Source organism: Notolepis coatsorum (assembly GCF_963971535.1).
Source record: "Notolepis coatsorum genome assembly, contig: SCAFFOLD_177, whole genome shotgun sequence".
NCBI lineage: Eukaryota > Metazoa > Chordata > Actinopteri > Aulopiformes > Paralepididae > Notolepis > Notolepis coatsorum.
The window spans coordinates 86,727-110,509 of record NW_028171157.1 but is presented as its reverse complement, the minus strand read 5'-3'; the positions used below and the strand labels follow the sequence as shown (position 1 = coordinate 110,509).

The window sequence follows — 23,783 nt, the reverse complement described above, 5'->3', positions numbered from 1 at the left end:
GCTGGGTACACATGTGAGGAAGCATGTGATAGTCTCCGCCCTCCCGGACCGACGGTAGGGGGTAGAGTGCACAACAACCAGGAAGACGATTGGGAATTGGCATAACGACTAACATTGGGAGGGGAGAAAAACGGAAAAAGGAGGGGGGGAAAAGATAATAATAATTTTTTTTTTTTAAAGTCCCAGTCCTGCTGTTGTTCGGCACTCCTGGAGCGCCTCTTGTCCAATCAAATGACTTGGTCGGAACACACTGTTGTATAAGGGTCATTAGGCACAGGAATAGCACGATGACTCACCACTCAGTGTATCAGGCTTGGACACTGGGAGGCCTTTCTGCCGTCGCTCCCTCTCCTTATCCCTCTCCTTGCGCTCCAGAGATCGAGCGCGTGGGGAATGATGGCGCCGGTCTCTGGAACGCGAGCGGGAGCGCCTGTGTCGGGTGCGCCGTGTGCGGGAGTTGGACCGCGACCTCCTCCGCTTGGGGGACCTGCAGAAGACCAGGCGTTGTACATTTTATATATTAGCCATTACCACAAATAATAGATTGAGCACCAAAATAAATAGAAAATAATGAATTGCATTTTCTAGGTGAAACGTCCCTATATTTTGCGCGCCGTTATTATATCGATACAGTGACACCAAGTATCAATATTTCAATGAATGAATTAGCTTAAAGGTGCTAGTGGTTCTCAACTGGTGGGTCGTGACCCAAAAGTGGTTCGCGGGGCCATTTTGAGTGAGTCACGGATGTGTGTGATAATTATTATAATTTTTTTTTCCCCCCCTGATGCTGCGCTTTTATATTGAAGGACATACGCTTCCCATGACGCAGCGCGCGTGCAGTAGCCATTTGCTGCCAGGTTGTCATGACGGTAACACAAACGTCGTCACATCAGTTAGCGCTCATTGATTCGAGCATTTGTAAACACGGCGAAACGGAAATACGACACAGACTACATTCAATATGGGTTTTCTTACATTGAGGACAAAAGAGAGGGACCAAAACCTCAGTATGTTGTGTGCAGTGAAGTGTTAGCACATGAAAGCATGAAGCCATCAAACATGTATATTATTTTTTTTGTATTTTATTTTTTTTATTATTTTTTAAACAAACACATAAACAAACATGACAACACACGATAAGATATACAAGCATTATTTATCAGTGCACATCCAATGAAATCACATTTTAGTTAATTGTCTTATATAGGATATACCCTTAATACCTGTTATCTAAAAACCTAGTACACACATATGCTCCAGCTCGTACCCCCCCCTTCCGGACCCCCCATTGGATAATCCATCCACTTTCCCTCGCTCCTAACCAGACATTACCATTATATGCTAGCTTTTATTTTCTCCACCACTTCCAACCACAATGTCATTTTGGATTCATTGAGACCCAGAATTCTTGCTGTAGATATTTCTTGATAGATCACATCGAGATATGTAATAATCCAGACCTTTCGGCAATTTTTTTCCGGTTGGAACCATCGTGATGCTATCAACTTTTTAGCCACTGTGATACCCAATAAAACCAATCTCTTTAGCTGTGGATGTACTGCCCACTCAAAAACATCATTCAGCAGTAGTACAGAGGGGTGTACAGGTATATTCCAAGTTAAGAGGTTTGATAGTTGCTGGGTCACCTCTTTCCAGAATATCTTAACTGGTGGGCAGTCCCAGTACATGTGCATAAATGTCCCCTCGTCCCCATTTGTACATAAGGAGCATTTGGAGTCTTGTATAAGACTCATTTTTTTCAGTCTTATAGGAGTCAAGTATGTCCTGTGAATATAGTTAAGATTGATTTGTTGATGGTCCGGGTTCCTTGATGTGAATCGAATATTTGCCCAGGCTGCTTGCCAATGAAAGTCGCTTTCCAGGTCTGGTATATCCCTCCTCCAGACAGAGTCTAGTTGGAGGGTTTCATACGAGGACGTTAGTAATTGATGATAAAAATCTGAAACAAAACCACTCGATGTCTCTCTTTCATAGAAGAATTTGTGGTATCTGTGGTGTTCAATTGGTATGTCTAATGGAACACCGTGAGACTTCAAACATAGCCGTAACTGTATGTAAAAAAGCCATGTGGACTTGGTGAGATTACATTTTTTGCATATTTCTCCATAACTACACAAACCCTGTTTGTTAAAAACATCCCCTAATGAGTGTATGCCTTGCTCTTCCCATATAGGGAATCTTATAGGTCGTTTTTCAATCAAGAGTGCATTGTTATTGAATAAGGGAGTATGATTGTGCCATTTATGTGGGTTAGGATATATTTTTTTGTGTTTCGCGCCATATCCGGATCGCATGAGTGATTATGGGGCCAAATTTCCGTTCGCATTGCTTAATTGGTAATTTGGTGTATACTATGCCCTTCAGCTTATGTGGAGCTACTATATTTTCTTCTACATTTCTCCAGGATACTAATGCTTGGGGATCAAACCATGTTGTTAGTGGTCTTAAAGTGTACGCCTTAAAGTAGTGGTAGAAATCTGGAAATGCCATACCTCCGTCTGCTTTGTTTCTCTGTGCGGTGGATCTTTTTATACGTGGTGGTTTGTTATTCCAAATAAATGTGTATGTTCTTGATAATACAATGCTGTTCAGTATCCCCCGATAGGGTCAGCTCTGCTACAGTTCAATTTAGATTCTTGAAACTTGATGAGCCAGTTTAAACTTGTTTAAAAAGGCATATATGCCTGTAATTCAAGATAAGTGCCTTTTTATTTAATACAATAAAAGTCTGCCTTTTTATTTCATACAGTTCTATTTAGATTCTTGAATCATGATGAGCATCACCAGTTTAAACTTGTTTAAAAAGCATATTATGCCTGTAATTCAAGATACATTTGCCTTCTCTAGTTCTCTGTAGCTCACTTGGTAAAGCATGGCACTAACGATGCTGATGTTGTGGGTTCGATCCCATACATATACTGAAAATCTACGCACTCATGTACTGTACGTTGCTATGGATAAAAGCGTCTGCTAAGCATATTTCTTATTAAAAAAAAATGTCATGGGTTTTTAGCCTGAAATGACAATGCATGAAAGATTGTGTATTACTGCACAATTCTTTTGTTAAATAAATCAAAGTGGTTCAAAAATTTGGGTTGAGACTTAATGCCCAAGGAAAAATGTGGGTCCTGACTGAGGCTAGACCAGTTGAGAACCACTGCTATAGATAATATTTTTATGTAGAGTATTTTTTCATAATACGTCCACAGAGCTTTTAGAAATGTGCAGAATAAAAGTATTGCTTTTCCCCCCAACATTTTTATTTTGATTTGTCCGACATCAGATAGTACCTGGATCCCGAGTGTGATCTGCGACCATGTCTCCCATCCCTCATGGATGAACGGTCCACGTCCATAGGCACATCCTGATCACAACAGGGAGGCACATGATGGTATGAATATAATCTCCTACAACCAACGATCACAGAGCAAAGCAACAACCTCTAATGACACCATAATGAAAATCAGATAACACTTCATAATATGGTACACCAATTACAAGATAATTACTATATAACACGTAAATAACCATACGTTTCCTGGTCATTTTTGGTAAGATCTGGTTATAAAAATATGAACGCTCTCTATGGTTTATCCAAGAAAGCCTTAGTTCATAATTACAAATATGTACTTGACATTACCGGATCTTACCCTAAAATAACTTCTGGTTATGTTATTACTCTTACTCTCTACTATTTGTGTACCATAATATGAAGTGCTACTGAAGTGTCTTAATCTTAAAAATTCAATAAGGCAGTTTATTATTGAACATATGGCCAAGGTTTTTCTAAATAAACGTTATAATTTCTTTTTATATAACCAAATAGGTTCACTTTGTACATTCATACAAGCCGGGAGAAAGGGTTCCAATGTGCAGAAAGAAAGACTACATTTGTAATATTGTGCATTTGGCTGCAAATACAGACTTGCTAGCGAAACTATCTATTTACTAAACTACTACTACTACTACTATTGTGTGTTATTAGAAGGCTCGCTGCAGACAGGGTCAACGGAATGTTTATTCTCAAATCAATCAAAAGTGGATTACTACTCCCCTGAAAACAGCTTGTTGAATGCACCTTTTCTTTTTGCACCTTGCACCTCGTGTTACGTCTCACCTGTTGTTGCTGGCCCATGTCTTGGGGAGGGACTCCCCCCGGGAAGCCTGGTGCTCCAGGAGAACCAGGCAGGGGCTGGCCTGGCAGACCCTTCCCCATAAGAGGCATCATTCCTGGGTAGCCCTGCTCTGGCGGCAGCCTATAGCCTTGGAGCTGCCCGTTAGGAGGGAGAGACCCCTGGAACAGAGACAAGATGGCTGTTTACACACGTAACTAGTGGAGTTATCATGTTTAGGCACCGTGTGTTGTCACACACGTAACTAGTGGAGTTAACAACATGTTTAGGCACTGTGTGTTGTCACACACGTAACTAGTGGAGTTAACAACATGTTTAGGCACCATGTGTTGTCACACACGTAAACTAGTGGAGTTAACAACATGTTTAGGCACCGTGTGTTGTCACACACGTAACTAGTGGAGTTAACAACATGTTTAGGCACCGTGTGTTGTCACACACGTAACTAGTGGAGTTAACAACAGTCAAAATTCTTGTCATGCGTCCAGAGATGGTGCAGTGCTTAAAGAGGTTTCCTCAAGCAAGGTAACTTTGGGCTATTTTCAATTAACTAAAAGCAAGCAAAAACCTTTCATGAACAGGAACACCACCTCTTGGAGCCCTGCTGGCCGAGGACTGAATCCTATTCCTTTATGCAGTTTTGTATGTGTACAGTTATATAGAAAAGCTTTGATTACAGCGCCGCCATCTGGCCCCATTGGTGTAATGTTTCCTGTGAGGCGTTAGGCGTGTTTCGAGATTGATTTCGGCTCGCCTCGAAAGTAGACGAGAGTAGCCGAGTGCAGCCGGGGGGGGAGGAGTCAGAACGTCGGACACTTCAGATTTCACAACAGCCTGCTCGTCTAGTCTCGCGTGGCAGATACGCGTTCCCGTCACCACACACACATTACACCAGGGCTGTACGTTAACTTTTTTTGCACATAGCACTGGTGCTACAGAGGTTGATAGTTTTGTAGCACAGGCCAAAATCTTGTAGCACAAGTATAAAACGTGTTATATTTGTAACAGTCACAAATGTGCCTATTGTATTTGTGTTATTTAGTTGCAGTGCCATGTTTGGCTGTCATTTAGTATATCGCCATGTGCTATTATTACTATAATACTCTCATATGCTATTTTCAATAAATATCATAAACAACATAAGGAATATTAGCATAATTTTGAGTGGACTGAAGGAATGAGTCAGCGTTAATAGTTTTAAATGCAAATCATTTATTGAAACAGAAGTGGGGTCGGTTGGGACACACACACACACAATGGGGGACCCTGATGTAAACAAGACAAAAGTCTTTCTCTGGTCTGCACCCCCTTAACAATTGTGTGTATTGAGCCGTACTGTACTGTACCCATTCTGCAATCTGTTAAATACATTTTTCATTCATTCATTCACACACACTGTTTCAACTCACCACCCCCGCATCATATTGTAGTCTAGTCTGTCTTCAAACTTCCACTCCTTTCGAAACTTTATATTTGAATATCAACATTATCTGTCCATCCTCAGTAATCCTCAGTTTAATATAATATACTCCTGTCCTGAGTCCTGACTAGTGACTTCATAGTCTTTCCAAACGCACGCACACACACAGGGAAGGGGAGAGAGTGCCCCCCCATTTCCCTTTCCCCAGTCCACACTGTCTGCTGGCTCTGCGCCTCTGCCTCTGATCAGGATTAGCTTGTTAGCTTGCTAACGTTAGAGCTGCCACGATAACCGCATTACCGCGGTATCGCTGTTGCATCACGCTCACCGCAGAGTTAGGCTGAATACCGCGTCACCGCTGTTTTTTATCATAATAATAAAGTTGGCTTGCGGCTCTGCAGATATACCCTACTCGGTTCCAAGCGACCCTATTGGGTAGAAGTGGTACCAGAAAAGTCATGTGAAACATTGCAGACCACTGACTGGTCAGAAGAGAGACGCGTCACACTTTGTAGCCTCTGAACAAAAACAGAACGCCGGCGCCGCCATCTTTACTGCCTCGCTAAGGATGCATTTCATTCAGGATTTGTTTGCGTCTTTGCGACAGAACCAAGTGCAATAAACAAAAAAGAATGGATTCACTGTGTATTCTGCCTTATTTATTGATGAAACAAAACCGACATCAACCCAATTTACCACCGAGCGGAGAGTTTAGTGTCACAACAAGATCGCTGATGTGTTAAGTTTGTTGTTGTCAGCCGATATACACGAGAGGTAACGTTAAACCCGGGTTTGCTTGGTAGAATACACAATGAGAGGTAACGTTAGCTTTGGCAGAATAGACGCAACGAGAGTCTGGTTAATGTTGTTATTGATTGATTGATTGATTGATTGAAACTGTGTTAAACTCTGGCTTGCTGCAAGCCCTCGGACATCTATGCCCACGGAGCTTTCAGTGTACACAAGCGAGCGGCACCGCCTGCATCCCCACACGGAGACAAACGGAGTAGTACCTGGCTGCAGTGGAAAAGGAACGAAGTACCAGGTGCCTAAAGCGGGTCGAGTCGAGTAGGTACTATGCAGTGGAAAAGCGCCATTAGACTAGAGGCAGGCTATAAGAGTAGACTACTAAAAAAAAAAAAAAAAATGCATTCAAACTTTTTTTTTTCTTTTTGCGCACTGTGCGGTAATAACCGCGGCGGTAGGAAATATTTCGCAAATTCGTGCGGTAAGGAAAATATCAATACCGCGGCAGCTCTAGCTAACGTTGTAGTGATTGTAATGGTACATAAACGTTCATTTCGGGCGATGTGCGCATAAAGGAATGGCGACGGTGCAAAGCATGTAGATGCATTTGACCAGTTGCGAAAAGAAAAAAAACACCACAGACTTATTTCGGGACGTGTAGGCGCACTGCTGTGTTAACGCAGCAATGCGCACCAACCGACCAACGCGCTGCTCTTGCAGAAGCACGGACTGGGCAGATATGACTTGTCGAGTTGTCACAGAGTTTTTTCAAAATAAGAGTATCATATGCACCTGAACGTTGCTAGCTGTCGGAGCCTAGTTATTATAGCTGGAGCTGCGCGTGGGCAGAAATGAGACCCGCTACAGGATTTTCAAAATAAGAGTATCTATATGAACCAAATCCCTATCGCACCAGTGCTACTGAAGTAAATCCATTCATCGCACAGACCGCTGTTGCTGTAGCACGTGCGATATATATGTCGCACTGTACAGCCCTGCATTACACACCTGTCCAGCTCATTATAATGCGATGGCCGCGTGCAAAATTAGATTAAAATGTACAGCACACCATATACTGCTATAGTGGAATATACTATTCATATACCATAATGTATACCATCTTGTTGCGCGCTCCTGGCCACCGCAGCGCGCACAACATACACACACTGCTGAATAATTCTGTTTTGCATCAATATATATTAGGGATGTCCGATATTATCGGCCTACCGATATTATCGGCCGATATCGGCATTCAAATGTGATATCGGAAAATATCTGTATTCATTTTTTTTTTTTTTTATTTCTATAACCTTTATTTACCCAGGCAAGCAAGTAAGAACAAATTCTGATTTTATTTATTGTCAAAAGTATGCATAATGCTGTGTTAATTCCACAACAAGAGATATAGTAATGTTAATTACCTGAAATTATTCCATTTTTTGGGGGGGGGGGGGGGGGGGAACCCTGCATATATCGGTATCGGAAATTAAGAGTTGGACAATATCGGTATATCGGTATCGGTAAAAAAGCCAATATCGAGCATCCCTAATATATATATTAGGGATGCATCGAACGGGAAATTCTTGGCCGAAACTGATACCGAAAATAGAAAACAGTTGGCCGAAAAACCGAAAGGGATTCATAGAATAGTTTTTTTTACCAATGTTGTGGAACATTATGATTATGGAAAAATATATGATTATGGCAAAACTTAACTTAAATAATAAATAATCACTATTATGGGTCCATAAAACATTTATTCAGCACTTCTGAATGCATACAGTACATTAATTCCATCTTTTCTCTGGCTGCCGCAGCGGACATCTGTGCTCTACTGAGCGCACCTTTCTAGTCCCCAGCTGAATGTGCTCGCTTGACTTTGGCACAGTAGACGCGCGACAGACAGACGGCGTCAATGTGAGAAACACAATCCCCCCCCCCTCTCGCTCTGAATAATATGCATATTAGATCACACATTAACCGCGACGGGCAAAGTAAATAATATAGTAAATAAGGATATAAAAGCATGTTAAAGACGCATTTATTGGACGCGTTGCGCGCAGAGTTTACATAGAAACAGCACGACTCCCGACAGCGCGACATCATCACAACAACACGCGAATAATATGCATATTAGATCACTCCTACCGCGACGGGCATAAGGATATCAAGCACGACATCATCACAACAACACGCAAGGTTGTTAGGTTGTTTCTGTTTCGGTGAAAAAACTCTTTCGGCCGAAAGGCAATTTTTTGCCATTTTCGGCCGAAAACTGTCGCTGCTGAAATTTCGGTGCATCCCTAATATATATATACTGTATATTGAGGCAAAACAGAATTATATATACAGTATATATTGAGGCAAAACATACGACGCGTGTGTGTGTGTGTGTGTGTGTGTGGGATACAGTTATCAGCTCAGCTGCTGCATCGTTAATGAACTATAGATTTATATGGAATTCGTTAATCTATCTAGTGATTGGGTTAACTGAGAGCCCGATTGCTTAGAGGAGTACTGTACATACTGTACATAGAGCGGTAATGCTCAGATTGCTCATCGAGTCATGACTATAAATGCAAAAACGTAATTGTCGTATTTATTATCATAATTATTTAATTGCGATGATAGAAACAGTCCCGTCTGTAGAATCGACTTGAAGAAGCAATCGCCATTTGTTCAGGGGGGTTGATATAGTTATTTTGATATAAACTCCATTGCAGAGATGGTTATTAAGACAGCATTCATTACTCTGATGAAAATAATTTGGTGTCTGACAGCTTGAAGTTTATCATGATATGATTATAACGTTATTTTGAGGAAGCTCTTGGTACCCAAACTCCTGTATCCAATAATAATAATAATAAATATATCCGATATACGGGATAGACGGGTAGACGGGACCCGTACTGGCGTACTGTATTGTACCCATTCTGCAATCGGTTAATAAAAAATTAAATCAATCAATCAAACAAACGTCACATAACTTCCTCTTGTGGGCGTGGCTGGTGGCGACGACCAGGTGACAACTGTTCTGAGCCAATGGGCGCTTTGCGCAGAGACAGCAAGTCGTTTCCCATCATGCATTTGCGTGGAGCAGTCGGGTGAGAGCTACTGTGGCCAGGGTTTCCGTTAGAAAAAATTGTTGCCGGTCTCCGTGACCTGCAAGATTTCAATCTACCGGACAAATGAGATTAATTCCGGTCATAGTTTATTGAGCTTTAAAACAATTTATAGGCAGACTATATAAAGAATGTCATCCTCAAGGCATGTAGATTTATAATATTATTATTTAAAACTAGGCTACTTTTGCGTATACAGTCATTAATATATTCCAAATAAAATAAGTCCCTCGATACTCCGTGCTGCTGCTGACTTGAAATAAAATAGACCGCGTATGTGGGCAGTCGGTCCGACACTAAACAGCAGTCTGTTATAATCACATTTTTATGAGCTAACGAATTCCGTTATATTGGACATTTGTATTAATTATATCAAGCGAAGAACTGAGAAATTTTGCAGAGAGAGACGGCAACGTTATCGTGGCCGGGTTTGCGTGATGTATTTCTCCACCTCCCAACGACTTGGTGCTGGTCATAATGTCCGGTGAAAACAACTCCCTCCAAGCACAACTTGATCACCCGTACCGTACCAAAACAGGCCAAAATTAAATAGCCCATGCGACGAACGATTCATTACATTCGTTTCATCGTTGCTCCACCAAGCAGCCGGTCCAACAATGAAAGCTGTTATCAGCGCGAGCCGGCAGCAGTTAGTTTGCAAGAAGCATCCAGCTGCAGACCCGCAGAGCAGCTTTCCAGGTCTGGGGACCGCACTGTGCCAGCAAAGCTGGTGGGTTATGTGGGTCTGCAGCTGCATGCCTTCCGCAAATCCAGCAGCAAGCTCTCGCTGAGCGAAGCAACGACAACAAACGCAATGATTGTTTCGTTCACCCAACTCCAGCCCATCCAAATACAATTCAAATAATCAAACTGTGCCCAGAGGGAACTATTTTCACCGGACACTATGACCGGAGAGATTAAATATGTCGGACTTCAACAGATTTTGCCGGCCAAATACCGGTAATTACCGGCTAACGGAAACGCTGACTGTGGCGCCTCGCTCCGAAGGCTGAGCGTGGCTCGTTCCCGTGAGATTTCCGCGGCTCGCCTCGTCAGATTTCCAGAGCAAGTCGGACGACAACATTCTAACCGTCATGCAACGCGTTTGGCGAGGCCGTAGTAAAACCTGCGCAGATCTTGCGTCCGCCTATCCCATCTCGAACACGCCTATTGGCACAGCCATGTGTGGTCATTGTGGCAAATTGCATGCGTCTATGACGGGAGTTCTGTGAATAGTGCCACCGTGTGGCTGAATGACACAAAACACCTAATGAAACATAGCACACCTCCTCCACCATCACGGAGGAAAGACTTGTGTGTGAGGCAACACTTCACTTCCTGTTTACAACACCCTTCTTTGGTCTGGCAATTTTCTGAATTACACTATGAAAGACATTTGTCCCAAATGCTACACAGCAGGTTGAGTGAGAATCAACCTAAGAGTACTAGTATGAAAAGTTATTTTCAAAAAAAGTAGAATGGCAAAGTTGTAGACCACGGATAGCCGTGTACCTGTACAAAAGCTTGTGTCAATTGGACTTATGTGTTATGGGTTACAGATTTGCAAAGTTCTAAATGTTGACCTTTTATTAGTCTAGAATTACCTGTTGCGAGGGGTCTTGCGGCATGCCCATCATTGGTTTAAAGTGCCCCATGTGCGGTGGGAAGGCCGGAGGCTGCTGCATACTGTCACAATGGAATACACAGTGTTAACTTCACAATGGAATACACCCAGTTAGCTTCACAATGGAATACACAGCGTTAGCTTCACAATGGAATACACAGCGTTAGCTTCACAATGGAATACACCCAGTTAGCTTCACAATGGAATACACCCAGTTAGCTTCACAACTTTTTAATTTATTTATTTATATTTCAACAGGGTATCTGCAAGTTTCAGTGAAATTTAAGACTTTTTAAGACCCTTTTAATACCACTTAGAACTAAATTGAATACCAATTTCACGACCATACTAGCTAAAGAAAATCGAACGCATAGCAACACTGAACTGGCGTTCCATACAAGCTCTCGCCAGACTTAACAAGCTCCCGGTAGCCCAGCAAAAATAACGACTTATACAAAAACATCTTATATTTAATATTATTTCATTACCCGACAGCCGGGCCTTTTAAGGCCTTAAATTGAGAATCATGAATTTAATACCTTTTAAGACTTTTTAACCTCTTACCACGCACCGGCCGGCACGCATCTTCGCTTCACAATGGAACATTTTTATCGTTAGCTTCACAATGGAATACACCCCGTTAGCTTTAGGGATGGCACGATACCATTTTTTTTATGTCCGATACCGATATCACAGCCTTGAGTATCTGCCGATACCGATCCGACCCCCCCCCCCCCCCCCCCTGCTGCTCTTAAAAACAAAAGCCTAGCCATCTATAAATGGCTAAAACTGTGAAACAAATGTCCTACTCCCCTAAAGGAAGAAATACATAGCATACATGACTCAGTTATGCAATAGTGCTGCTTAAGACTGTCCCCGAAGCCTGTTTTTGGGATTCGAACTTCGTCAGGGTTTTTCGAACGAAAGTTCAAACCTTCGTTTTAATTGAAAGACATTTAAAAAATATATATATCATTTTTTTTGTATAAATATCCTCAAACGAAATCCTCAATTTGAATAAAGTGATTAATCTGATTAAATGAGTCCCGTTTTTTTTTTTTTTTTTTTATATAAATAAACTTTCCAGCCCCAGACCAGGGAGAAGCCCCAGCCAACTAAATCAATTAAATCAACTTTCTAATGAATATAACTCAGTTTCTTTTAATACTATAATATTAGTGTAGCCTAATCTTTATCTGCAACTGTGAAGAAAAACCAGAATGAAAACATTTATAAAAAAATTTCTTGTTTTATTAAAAATAAAAAATTCGAATGTTGATTTAGAATTCGAATGGCAACGTAACGAACGAAGGTTCGAACGTTCTGGCTCAGCCCTAGGGCTGCTGCTTTTTATTTTGTTCAAATCTTTTAGTTAATAAGTTTAAGACTACAGCGATTTCATGATGGCTTCCTGTCCTCGGGTCTGGTGGAAAACCGCCCGTTTTCCGGTGCAATGCGCAGATTTTTTAATCATTGGTAAACGTGAAATAAATGACGTGAAACTCAAATCGGGCTCAACTCTAGGCTCTTCCACCTGATATCAAGTTAGCTTATATCAACTGCAGATATCAGTTCTGAAACTCATGGTGGCAACGTTTTCCAAGCATTTAGAAATAAACTTGCACACTTGCTTGTACTTATTTGAGATAGCCGTGTCGGAGAATAAATGCCGGTTTAGCTAAATGAAGCGAGGCTACGTGTCGGAAACCTAGATTTTCAACAACAGAAAAAGGCTGTGGTCGCCCAGCACAAGAAATTTGGTTATTTTCTCGGTTATCAACTTTGCTTTGTTACCGTTTGCAGGGAGTTTCTGGCGCTTCTGAATGGTTTCCAGCGATGTTAGCTGCTGCGGCAAAACCTTTCCTCTCTGCATTCGTTGCACGCATGAACTCTGCATACTCCGTTTCCATGATGAATCTGCAAGTGTTTAATTTAGTTTGTGGTGTTGAAGTTTCCAGTGTTGCTGCCACACCTAGAAATACTTATTACACTCGGCTGTTTTTCCTTTGAGCTTAAAATAACTCCACACAACTGACATGATCGCGACGCACTGCTAACAAGTTGACTCACGTTTAGCAAACGCCAATGTTGTTGTCGTGCTACTACTATGTGATGGCACGCTTTATGGCATGTATCGGAAAATACTTTCTGTTTTTACGATATCCGATCCTGTGATTTTGGCCAGTATAGGACCGATACGGAGTATCGGATCGGTGCCATCCCTAGTTAGCTTCACAATGGAATACACCCAGTTAGCTTCACAATGGAATACACCCAGTTAGCTTCACAACTTCAATTTATATTTAAACAGGGTATCTGCCAGTTTCAGTGAAATTTAAGACTTTTTAAGACCCTTTTAATACCACTTAAGAGCTAAATTGAATAGCAATTTCACGACCATACTAGCTAAAGAAATCAAACGCATAGCAACACTGAACTGGCGTTCCATACAAGCTCTCGCCAGACATAACAAGCTCCCGGTATACCTTTTAAGACTTTTTATCCTCTTACCACGCACCGGCCCGAAATCGGGCCGTCATGCCCATGCACGCAGCCAAACTTATTTTTCGCCAAACATATAATATACTGTTCGAAACATCTATTTGCCGCTGTTCGAACACCACCTCACTCTACCAATTCCGTGACTCGGTTCTCGAGTTACATGACGATAGGTCAGGCGAGCGTCTTTTTACAGGCCACTCGTCAAATGACCATGTCGGACACTATGCGCTCGAGAACTGATCAATCACCGCTGATGGCGAAAATGATTGGTCAGCGTTGTAGCCAACAAGTGTCCGCTTCCAACAATACCCCACGTGGGGGGGTGCGAATATAGGAAGTAGGTGAAAGTTGACGAGCGAATTTTCAGACTTCAGAACGCACAGAGGTGGATGGCAGAAATGGATTTTGGAACTTTTTTTGGCGCACGGTTTACTCGAACCTCTCTCAAACACTCATTTCTGAACGGATTTTCATCAAATTTGGACCTTTACTACATAAGACTTCAGGCTATGGAACCGCAGTGTTTTCCAGCTCATACCTCTATGCTGGAATAATGGAATCTGGCAACCACTAAAGAAAAATGTGAGTACACAAGTTCAAGTTCAACTCAAGTTCAAACCTCTGTTACTCTATTTCATTAGCACTAAAAGTGATGCTTTTTTGCATAAGTAACTTCAGAATATTAACTTTCAATATAAGTATAAAGCTAAGCTTTGCAAAAAAAAGTATGCAGTCTTCAAGTTAAAGTAAAAATAAATTGCCACCTTTCTGCCCGCCCGTTAAGAGGTTAATACCCCACAGATACCCTGTAAAAATCTATTCAACGGATTCCTTTTCTGTATCACAAAGTTTGAGGATGTGAGGTGAGGTCTTACAAAGAGGGCCGGGACGGCGAGGTCTCGCCCCTCTTGGATTCGTCTCCTCCTTCTGGCTCGTCGTCGTAATCAAAGCGGTCCAGCAGCTTCTACGGCAGAGAGGGACGAGGGGTTACGAATGTGAAGGACACTGAAAAACCTGCATGTTTTCAACCTCGTGTTAATTGCTTGCATGGCCTTGTGTGGAGGGAGGTGTTGCGTGTGTCTAGCGCTGGCCGCAGGTCAATGTAGCACGAGGTATTCATACAGAGAGACTGGCATGATGTTAGTCTCAAGCGGCACAAGTTGCATGGAGGATGGAAAGCGCCGCCATGAAAGGAGACTCACCTTGTCGAAGGGGGTCTTGTGCTGGGTGGGCGGTGAGGACATAGGGAGATGTGGAGGAGGGGAGACCATGCCCAGGCTGGGGGCTATGTTCGGAGGAGGAACCATGCCCAGGCTGGGGGCGATGTTCGGAGGAGGAACCATGCCCAGGCTGGGGGCGATGTTCGGAGGAGAAACCATGCCCAGGCTGGGGGCGATGTTCGGAGGAGGAACCATGCCCAGGCTGGGGGCGATGTTCGGAGGAGGAACCATGCCCAGGCTGGGGGCGATGTTCGGAGGCTGGAGATGTGGAGGAGGAGGGACCATGCCCAGGCTGGGGGCGATGTTCGGAGGCTGGAGATGGGGGTTTAATTGGGTCTGGAGTTGGCTGGGGGCCGGGGGCTGCGGGTGGGGCTGGAACGGGTTGGGGGCAGGGGGCCCCGGTGGGTGAAGCAGGTTGGGAGCTGGGGGTTGTGGTTGGAGCAGGTTGGGAGCTGGGGGCTGCGGGTGGGGATGGAGTTGGCTGGGTGCCGGGGGCTGCGGGTGGAGTTGGTTGAGAGCCGGAGACTGCGAGTGGAGTTGGTTGGGTGCTGGGGGCTGTGGGTGGGACTGGGGTTGGTTGGGGGCTGCGGGGTGTGGGTGGAGTTGGTCGGGGGCGGCTGGGGGGTGTGGGTGGAGTTGGTTGGGGGCCGGGGGCTGCGGATGGAGCTTCGCTGGCTGCTGCTGAAAGTTTTGGAGCATCTGTTTGAGCTGAGAGGTGGTAGTGACAGAGAGAGAGAGAGAGAGAGGAAGAGATATGGGCTGTTTCAATAATAAGTACAAACTAGAAAGGTGCGCCCAGTAGAGGGCAAATGTCCACCAGGTGGCACGCCGGACAAACAGACAAAAACACTCCCGACTGCTCACATAGTCGTGCACTAGCATACGAACACTAACAAACACACTAACAGACACACATTGGCCGCTCTCCAATGGGAAGGATGCTAGGAAGCACAGGAAGGGTGTTATGAAGCACAGGAATGATATTATGAAGCACAGGAATGATATTATGAAGCACAGGAATGGTGTTATGAAGCACAGGAAGGGTGTTATGAAGCACAGGAAGGGTGTTATGAAGCACAGGAAGGGTGTTATGAAGCACAGGAAGGGTGTTATGAAGCACAGGAATGGTGTTATGAAGCACAGGAAAGGTGTTATGAAGCACAGGAATGGTGTTATGAAGCACAGGAAAGGTGTTATGAAGCAGAGGAAGGGTGTTATGAAGCACAGGAAGGGTGTTATGAAGCACAGGAAGGGTGTTATGAAGCACAGGAAGGGTGTTATGAAGCAGAGGAAGGGTGTTATGAAGCACAGGAAGGGTGTTATGAAGCACAGGAAGGGTGTTATGAAGCACAGGAATGGTGTTATGAAGCACAGGAAAGGTGTTATGAAGCACAGGAATGGTGTTATGAAGCACAGGAAGGGTGTTATGAAGCACAGGAATGATGTTATGAAGCACAGGAATGGTGTTATGAAGCACATGAAGGGTGTTATGAAGCACAGGAAAGGTGTTATGAAGCACAGGAAAGGTGTTATGAAGCACAGGAAAGGTGTTATGAAGCACAGGAAGGGTGTTATGAAGCACAGGAAAGGTGTTATGAAGCACAGGAAGGGTGTTAGAAACAGGTTCCAATCACAATGAACAATGATGGAAATCAATTCAAATAAAATACTTGTCGTTGACCAATTTGCTCAAATATTCCAGAATCCAGGTCCCTGGCCTGAATCAGCCTGAATGTGTAACGTCGCCTCCACCTTTGCCTTCTAGGCGAGATATGCTGCCGGACACACACACACACACCTGATCCCCGCCTGGTTGAGATGATAAACAAGCTGGACATGGTGACGCAGAGTGTTTCACTAGCTGCAGACAACATGTTAGAATGTGCAATCATGCCTTAAGGTACACGAGGGAGGAACAACAGACACTAATGCTCGGCATGGTAGCTGCAAAAAAAATGATTCTAACCGATTGGAAATCACCTACACCCCCGTGTTTCCAGAAATGGCTCAATGAAATGATCACAATCATACAGATGGAGAGGATCCGCTATTACAGATCCAAAGAGCTCAACAGGTTTTCGGACATATGGAGCCCATTCATTGACTATCTGAAGGACAAATAACTGCATTCTGCAGAGACTCACCCCTGTATATCATGTTTGACCTGCACCTTGTAACACCTGGCTATACAACACACTGTAATGCTTTGAGTTAAGTCACACTGTTATTTTATTTTCCTGTCTGGCAGTCCTTTTTGTTTTTTTTGTTTTGTTATGTCTGTTTATTTTTGTTCTGTCTCCTCCTTTTTGTTTGTCTGTTCTTGTCTAGTAAACTGAGAAATAAAGTATTTAAAAAAAAAGAATGTGCAATATGGTAGAAAAACCCCAGGAGCACAACTGCGAGTGGAAGGTTCGACTGAAGACGCTTCCTATTCACAACTTAACACGCACCACATGCAATCTGGTGGACAGACACTCTCATCCAAAGCACATTACAGCATCATGAACGCATTTTAGTTTCTTTTTAACCATGGGTGGACCCAGTGGGAACACAACCCCTAACTTGGGTTGGGTACCGTTCACGTTTGAATCGATACCGGTGTACCCAACGGTACCTTTTTTCTGTACTTTAGTCTCAAACAATGTAATCTACCTACCTCAGTTGTAAAAAAAAATGAGTCCAAACTTCAAATGATTTATTATAATTTTTTATCATTATTATTATTTATTTAGAACAATTTGTTAATATATATATATAATATTGCAGCGAGCGTTGTCTGCATCTAGCTTTGTAAAGTGTAACCACACTTGTGACCGTTTTCGGCTTGCCATTGCCCCGACTGCTTTGTTGTTGTTGAATCAAGTCAACTCCTAGGTAAGCGAGTATTGTGCGCGTGAGCGTTGACGTGAACGTGTGGCACACTTCATGGGTTTCGTGGGAAAACGAAACGTTGACGTCATCGGACTTAAATTATTATTATATTTTTTTATTTATTGAACGGTACCGAAATGTGGCACCGGTGGGTGGATCTCACGTGAATCAGTACTCGGTAGTATAGAATAGAATAGAAATACTTTTATTATGCCGAGGGAAATTTGACACTGCAAATCGCTCAACATTTAAACAGAACAGGTCACGAATAAGAATAACAAAACAAATCAAATCAAATTGCCTAAGATAAGAGTAGAATAAAATGGAATAAAATATACAGTAAATAAATACAGTAAAAATATACTGAGGTCTACAGTAGGTGTAATATTGCACAGTGCTGTTGTCAAAAGTAAGAGTCCAGGAAGATGGTAACTGTCACTCTGTGCTCATTGATGCATTGATGCAGTGAGGCACAGTGATGCATTGTAAAGTCTGATGGCTGTCGGAATGAAGGACTTCCTGTGCCGGTCAGTGCTGCATTTGGGTAGTGTGAGCCTAGCAACATGCTCCTCCCCTCAGCCAAGTCTGTGTGTAGTGGGTGGGAGGGGTTTTCCCTGAGGGCCTGGAGCTTAGCAAGGCTCCTCCTCTCCGCCACCCTCGCTAGGGAGTCCAGCTCCACAGTACCGACGACGTGATTCGGTAGATACCCTTAAAAGTACCGGATTCGGACACGTGGCAGCATTTTCCCCCACTTTGTTAATGTGGAAAAATAACTCTTAAACAGTCTGTAGTGTGGTAGTGAAAGGGTTAACACACCTGGTGCCCCTGAGAGGACTGGAAGAGCTGTGCCACAGCGGCGAGGGCGTCTGCGTTCTGCAGCTGTGGGACGGCTGCAGCCACCGGGTTGGTAGTGGCGGCCGCGGCGTCGGGCTCCTTGGATGGAGACGGAGGAGACCCTGGAGGGGAGGAGAACATGCCTACACACACACACTAGGGAGTTCAAACATCGCGCAAAATAAATATACATAATTATATCATTCTATATTAATACAATTGGTGGTAGAGCCAATATTTATTTAAATAGCATATTCCACTTTGTGAGATGGCGATAGAGATCTACAACGTAAAAGGAAGAAATCTAAAAGGTGAAATAAAAATATAATTTAGTTTCTGCAACTTCCTGTCATCACTTGAATCAATTGATAAAACTCAAAAAGTCCCCAAAAAAAGGAAGGAATAATCCAATTTCACACGGTTGTAGTCGAGACTTGGGGCAACATTTGGATGCAAAAACGTTGTTGCCGGCTCCTATTTAAAGGTAAAAAGGTAGCCATTTTAATTTAAAACGCCGATGCCATTTTGACAGGGGTCGGCTACTTGGTTGTTTGATCTACAGATTGAAAGCATGGTTTGGGACTTGGCTTTTTGTGAGGAGTGGCTGAAATTCTCGGGCCGAAAACTGCGCTCTGAATAGCAGTGGGCGGAGCTCCCATTGTGATGAAGTTAGGGCAGAATGATTGACCTCCCTACACTACATACAATTTACTTCCCAACATGTCTTTATATAATCATATATATATTTTTTTAAATCATGCTCATATGTTCATGTTCTTGGCTTATAATACTTTGATCAGAAATACTGATAAAAGCCTGTCCTTAGTACTAGGGATGGGAATTGATAAGATTTGATCGATACGATTCCATTATCGATTCTGCTTATCGATCCGATTCTTTATCGATTCCCTTATCGATTCATGATCAATTTAATATTTAACTAAATAAATTGGAAATGCAACAGAACTAAGCTGGTTAGAATAACAACATGCAACATAGACATTTCTGATTGTCAATATTTTTTATATATATAACTATACACTTAAATAAAAATAATGTATTTGAGATTCTCTTAAACTAATTTTTATTTAATTTTTTTTTTTCTTAAACTATTTTAATCTATTGAATAACAACCTGTTGAATGCAACTACAGTTCAATATCTTAAACTAATTTAATCTATTGAACTGTAGTTGCATTCAACAGGTCATTATTCCCCTGACTCCTCCGTCTCTGGTCTTCCCAACGGGAACCGCTTTTCAATTCCCATCCCTACTCAGTACGCATTCCTGGCCTGGATAGAAGAACTGCACTGTAAGCTAGAGTTCTGAGGCGAGGAGGCCTCCCGTGTGATGGAAGCAGGCGCTCATTTGTGCGTCCCATCGTGAATACACATCCACATCCACGCACACACACACACACACACACACACACACACTACCTGGTTCATCCATGAAGGCTGAAGCAGCAGAGCTACTACTGGCGCCTACTGCTGCCATGTCCAAGAGAGGCTGGATAATGTCGATCTTGAACACGGCGTTCTTCTGCCACAGGTTTAACACCCGCACTATCTTACTCTACAGAGGAGGAGGAGAGAGGGCAAGGAAGGAGGAGAGAGGGCAGAGAAGGAGGAGAGAGGGCATGGAAGGAGGAGAGAGGGCAAGGAAGGAGGAGAGAGGGCAGAGAAGGAGGAGAGAGGGCAGAGGAGGAGGAGAGAGGGCAGAGAAGGAGGAGAGAGGGCAGAGGAGGAGGAGAGAGGGCAGAGAAGGAGGAGAGAGGGCAGAGAAGGAGGAGAGAGGGCAGAGAAGGAGAAGAGAGGGCAGAGAAGGAGGAGAGAGGGCAGAGAAGGAGGAGAGAGGGCAGAGAAGGAGGAGAGAGGGCAGAGAAGGAGGAGAGAGGGCAGAGAAGGAGGAGAGAGGGCAGAGAAGGAGGAGAGAGGGCAGAGAAGGAGGAGAGGGCAGAGAAGGAGGAGAGAGGGCAGAGAAGGAGGAGGAGAGGGCAGAGAAGGAGGAGAGAGGGCATGGAAGGAGGAGAGAGGGCAGAGGAGGAGGAGAGAGGGCAGAGAAGGAGAAGAGAGGGCAGAGGAGGAGGAGAGAGGGCAGAGAAGGAGGAGAGAGGGCAGAGAAGGAGGAGAGAGGGCAGAGAAGGAGAAGAGAGGGCAGAGAAGGAGGAGAGAGAGCAGAGAAGGAAGAGAGAGGGCAGAGAAGGAGGAGAGAGGGCAGAGAAGGAGGAGAGAGGGCAGAGAAGGAGGAGAGAGGGTAGAGAAGGAGGAGAGAGGGCAGAGAAGGAGGAGAGAGGGCAGAGAAGGAGGAGAGAGGGCAGAGGAGGAGGAGAGAGGGCAGAGAAGGAAGAGAGAGGGCAGAGAAGGAAGAGAGAGGGCAGAGAAGGAGGAGAGAGGGCAGAGAAGGAGGAGAGGGCAGAGGAGGAGGAGAGAGGGCAGAGAAGGAGGAGAGAGGGCAGAGAAGGAGGAGAGGGCAGAGAAGGAGGAGAGGGCAGAGGAGGAGGAGAGAGGGCAGAGAAGGAGGAGAGGGCAGAGAAGGAGGAGAGGGCAGAGGAGGAGGAGAGAGGGCAGAGAAGGAGGAGAGGGCAGGGAAGGAGGAGAGAGGGCAGAGAAGGAGGAGAGAGGGCAGAGGAGGAGGAGAGAGGGCAGAGAAGGAGGAGAGAGGGCAGAGAAGGAGGAGAGAGGGCAGAGAAGGAGGAGAGAAGGAGGAGAGAGGGCAGAGGAGGAGGAGAGAGGGCAGAGAAGGAGGAGAGAGGGCAGAGAAGGAGGAGAGAGGGCAGAGAAGGAGGAGAGAAGGAGGAGAGAGGGCAGAGAAGGAGGAGAGAGGGCAGAGAAGGAGGAGAGAGGGCAGAGAAGGAGGAGAGAGGGCAGAGAAGGAGGAGAGAGGGCAGAGAAGGAGGAGAGAGGGCAGAGAAGGAGGAGAGAGGGCAGAGAAGGAGGAGAGAGGGCAGAGAAGGAGGAGAGAGGGCAGAGAAGGAGGAGAGAGGGCAGAGAAGGAGGAGAGAGGGCAGAGAAGGAGGAGAGAGGGCAGAGAAGGAGGAGAGAGGGCAGAGAAGGAGGAGAGAGGGCAGAGAAGGAGGAGAGAGGGCAGAGAAGGAGGAGAGAGGGCAGGAGGGCAGGAGAACAAAAGGAGAGTGGTTTAGCTGAGGTTATCATGATCATCACAAAAAGGCAAATCCAAACGTTTGTCTCGGCAATGCAAAACAAACTCAATAATTGCTACATGAAAACAGACTTATCTTAGAAATGTGAACGCTGTCCAACAGTGACCCACTTGTTTTGGTCTGGGTGTGTGGGTTGGAGTTGACTGGGGACGACCGTATATAGACGCTTTCAACACAAACATTCTAAATTAATGGACCCAAGTTTATTTCCTGTTGCAATGTCTGCCAACGCAATAACGGACAGGAAATACAGGTGGGTCCAAACTGTTCCGCTAGCAACAGAATTCCAGTGAAACACTATAATAAATGACAAAACTCCAGACTAAAACACTAAACGTAAACAATGAGCAGCACCAAGTGGGACTCTTTCGCCCAGAGGTCGCCGTTTGATGGCATGCCACCTTTAACACTTTCAGTGCCGGCCATTAACATGGTAAAACATGGTTAAATGCCAGCACCCACTTCAATGATAACGTTGTGAACGCATAATCTCCGTCTTAAATTATGGCTATGTGTCTAATCTGCCCGTCGTTTATCAATGACTTGTTTGCAGTCAACATTGTCTTTTTTTTTTAATAATCGCTTAATTTCCGTTTTATAGCATTTTGAAAAGCCCTCGTTTTCAAGGAAAATATAAAGATTCCGCGATAAAAAGGCATTTACTGGAATATTCTGGCATACACAAACACGTTGTCATTTTTTGGCCTATTTATGAATCGTTTTCAAATAAATGCTAGATTATCGATAGTATACGTGTACTTATGCACGCTATAGAGGCGATCTGAAAAATCGATTCTTTCATTTCCTCATCAGCGATCACAGCCACACACACACACACATAGGGCAAACGCTGGTGAAAATAGCTCTGATTATCCCAAGACTGGTAAAATAAATTCCTTACCTCAGATCAGATGTTATCCAAAAAGATTATTCCAATTCCTGATCGCCATTCCAAATATCAATCACGCTTATTGATTACAGTGTTGGGTACTGTAAATACATAATCCACACGTTTTCCGGGCCGGCGATCACTTGGTCTCTTCAGTTGGCTTGATGAAAAAGTTAAATGAGGAAACTGCCCCCCCCCCCCCTTCGTCAGTCTAAAGTAATGGGGTGCAGTTACACAGGGAGACGATATGGGGCGGTATCTTCCCAATTGAGCTCAGAGACTCTGCAGCACTAACCTGAGGCTAGATTGATGAAATATGAATTCAAATTGCCAATACGACAAACAAACGCTATATAGCGTTGGCGGGCACTAAAAGGTCGGCATGAACTAACGACAAAAAGCGTGGCTGGCATTCAAAGTGTTAACATACTGTATTATTATGTTCCTAAAACACAATAATTCCTTACATTCACCATTTTGCCATCATTCTCACCACCACTTCCCAGTGTAGTTATCCTATATAGGTTTAAGAAGGGAGATCAATTATAAGCACTTGGGCTTTTTGACCTTTCCTGCACATTTGAACTGTTCTTCTTTTACTTATTTTATTCCAGAATGTATGTTTGTAAGTGCAAATAAACAATAAACTCTTACCTTGTCTTCATTGGGACAGAGGCAGAGGTTGTCGAACGTTCCAATTATGTTTTTGGTGAATCTCGGTCCAAACACGTCCTTGTCCGACCCGAACTGGTGCCTGGACTGTCTGACGATGGAATCCACCACGTACAGGCCTGCTATCTTGTACTCAGGCTTACACTGGAGAGAGAGGAGAGAGGGGGGAGCAGGTGATGTGAAAACGCAAAAAAGGAGACAGTTAGGGGACGAGGAGGAGAGAGAGAGAGAGAGAGAAGGAGAGAGGAGAAGGTATTAGGGGAGGAGAGGAAGAAGGAGAGGAGAGAGAAGATAGTGAGAAGGAAATAGGAGAAAATAGGAGAGAGAAGTAGAGAGAAGAGAGAGAGCAGGTGGCACAAAAGGGTCTAGTCTGTGGAGGATAGGGATGGGCATTTTTAAGACAAATCCAGATAGATTGATCGCATGCTATACTCGAGTGATCGTGTATTACTCGTAAAGGGGGGGGGAAATCAAAAAATATATAAATAGTTTGAAATATTTGAATATGAATTGCAAATACGTAGCACAAGACAACAGCAGTACTCCCAAGGTTCCAAACCAA

At 44.0% G+C, this 23,783-nt stretch overlaps 1 protein-coding gene across 1 annotated transcript in view; it reads right to left on the bottom strand.

Annotated features, from left to right (window-relative positions):
• Nucleotides 1–23,783, bottom strand: part of LOC311248331 (uncharacterized protein) — a 56,140-nt gene that overhangs the window by 15,690 nt on the left and 16,667 nt on the right. Inside the window, exons 4-13 of the mRNA XM_084339232.1 lie at nt 23,204–23,365; nt 19,934–20,072; nt 18,480–18,640; nt 14,775–15,500; nt 14,448–14,536; nt 12,865–12,987; nt 11,051–11,132; nt 4,142–4,318; nt 3,315–3,388; nt 297–487 (exon numbers count right to left, since the gene is read on the bottom strand). Coding sequence (XP_084195358.1) covers nt 297–487; nt 3,315–3,388; nt 4,142–4,318; nt 11,051–11,132; nt 12,865–12,987; nt 14,448–14,536; nt 14,775–15,500; nt 18,480–18,640; nt 19,934–20,072; nt 23,204–23,365 — 1,924 coding nt within the window. The remainder of the gene's footprint in view (nt 1–296; nt 488–3,314; nt 3,389–4,141; nt 4,319–11,050; nt 11,133–12,864; nt 12,988–14,447; nt 14,537–14,774; nt 15,501–18,479; nt 18,641–19,933; nt 20,073–23,203; nt 23,366–23,783) is intronic.